Genomic DNA, 1,856 nt, shown 5'->3' with positions numbered 1-1,856 from the left:
ATGGAGGACGAGAGAAACTACAACACATCTCCTTCGTCTTTCCCATATTTGAGCAAGCAGTTGGCGAGCTCAACTCTCGGAGGAAGCGCCGACGTTCCCGTGGTTGATCTAAACATTTCTGATGAAGAGCTTTTGGTGCGTGAGGTGACGGAAGCGAGCCAAGAATGGGGAGTTTTTCAGGTGGTCAACCACGGAATTCCAACAGAGCTGATGCAGCAGCTGCAAGTGGTTGGGAAGCAGTTTTTCGACCTTCCCGAGGCAGAAAAGAAAGCCGTGGCGAAAGAGGAAGACTTCGAAGGATACAAGAGGAATTATCTAGAAGGCATTGACGCTTGGGACGAACATCTGTTTCACAGACTCTCCCCACCCTCTATCATCAACTATAAATATTGGCCGAAGAATCCTCCCCAATACAGGTATATACGTACGTTTCCTAATAAAATAGTAATATGAGTTAGAATTTTCAAAACCAATTGGCAACATAATAAGTAGATGACTCCATATTTTTTTTTTTGTTAAACTTCGCTTCCTTAAGAAATTGTCAAATTCAAAAGTTGGATCTTCGTTGATATTTGGGACGTGGCCATTATATATACAGGGAGGTGAATGAGGAGTACACAAGGCATATGAAGAAGCTAGCTGAAAAAATTCTTGGTTGGTTATCAGAGGGACTAGGGTTACCAGCCGTGGCGTTGACGCAAAGTTTAGGTGGCGAAACGGCAGAGTATTTGATTAGGATCAATTACTATCCGCCGTCTCCAAAATCGGAATTAGCCTTAGGAGGCCCGGCGCACACGGATATAGGGGCACTCGCACTCCTCGTCCCCAATGAGGTTCCTGGACTTCAAGTCTTCAAGGACGAACAATGGTTGGACGTTGAGTATATCAACTCAGCTGTGGTTGTTTTCATCGGCGATCAACTCATGGTACTCTTAGTAATTAAGTTTTTTTTTTCCCTTAATTAAGTTTTAAAAGTTTAGGTTTGGGAACGTTTAGGAATATTGATTTGTGGGTTCAAATTGATTGCAGAGGATGACCAACGGGAGGTTCAAGAACGTTCTTCATAGAGCAACGTTGAATAAGGAAAGATTGAGGATTTCGTGGCCGGTTTTTGTTTCCCCTAGGCATGATATGTTGGTCGGACCATTGCCAGAGCTTACCGGAGACGAGAATCCTCCAAAATTCGAGACTTTAGTTTTTAAAGACTATTCGCAACAGACGATAGAAAACTGGGAGGTCGACTTGCAATATAGTTTATAAAGAATTCTCTCTACTGAAAACCCAATGAACAAAGAATCCTTCAATACAATTATGATGAATATGAGAATCTTTCGTATCTATTTTTTATTTTTATTTTTTTTTGTATAAGGCGAAGATGAGAATCTCGTGTCCTGTTTTTGTGGATCTAGCCTTCTCACGATTTCAGACTTTCGCCGGAGCTAATTTCCGGCGACGAAAGTGCTTCCAAAGTGTTGATGTGTTAAACCGACAATATAAATAAACGAGTTTTAATGGAGATGAATCGGAACTGGTCCTTTTATTAACGTAGAATTGAAATGACAATTAGGGAGCTAAGCGCAGTTAATATGAAAATAATGCTCTTCTCTCTCTAATTGTCCAAAAAGTGGATTTCCTGATGTGACAATGACATCAGGTTTTATAGTGGGCCATTGACCTAGGTTTTTTTGTCTCTCCCGCAAATGACAATTTTGCCTCTTCAACCTAACGGCCAAATCCAAGACTTCAAGTACAAAACTTTCTAAAATCTTCTGTTTAGACTTCTGTAAATGTTGGGGACAAAACCCATATCCAACACCAAGTTTTAGCTTTATGTCTACAAAGACTTCAAAATACAA

The 1,856-nt window shown here is 40.8% G+C and overlaps 1 protein-coding gene across 3 annotated transcripts in view; it reads left to right on the top strand.

Moving 5' to 3' along the window:
- LOC104726984 (probable flavonol synthase 5) overlaps positions 1–1,516 on the top strand; it is a 3,525-nt gene extending 2,009 nt beyond the window's left edge. Inside the window, exons 2-4 of one of the 3 annotated variants that reach the window (XM_010445964.2) lie at positions 7–416; positions 599–926; positions 1,030–1,398. In XM_010445964.2, the coding sequence (XP_010444266.1) occupies positions 7–416; positions 599–926; positions 1,030–1,260 (969 nt within the window). In that variant the 3' untranslated portion in view covers positions 1,261–1,398. Of the gene's footprint in view, positions 417–598; positions 927–1,029 lie in introns of all 3 variants that reach the window. The other 2 variants (XM_019232831.1, XM_010445967.2) reach the window with 2 other exon arrangements.

The sequence above is a fragment of the Camelina sativa genome, chromosome 11 (assembly GCF_000633955.1).
Source record: "Camelina sativa cultivar DH55 chromosome 11, Cs, whole genome shotgun sequence".
NCBI lineage: Eukaryota > Viridiplantae > Streptophyta > Magnoliopsida > Brassicales > Brassicaceae > Camelina > Camelina sativa.
This window is presented reverse-complemented; position numbering and strand designations above follow the sequence as displayed.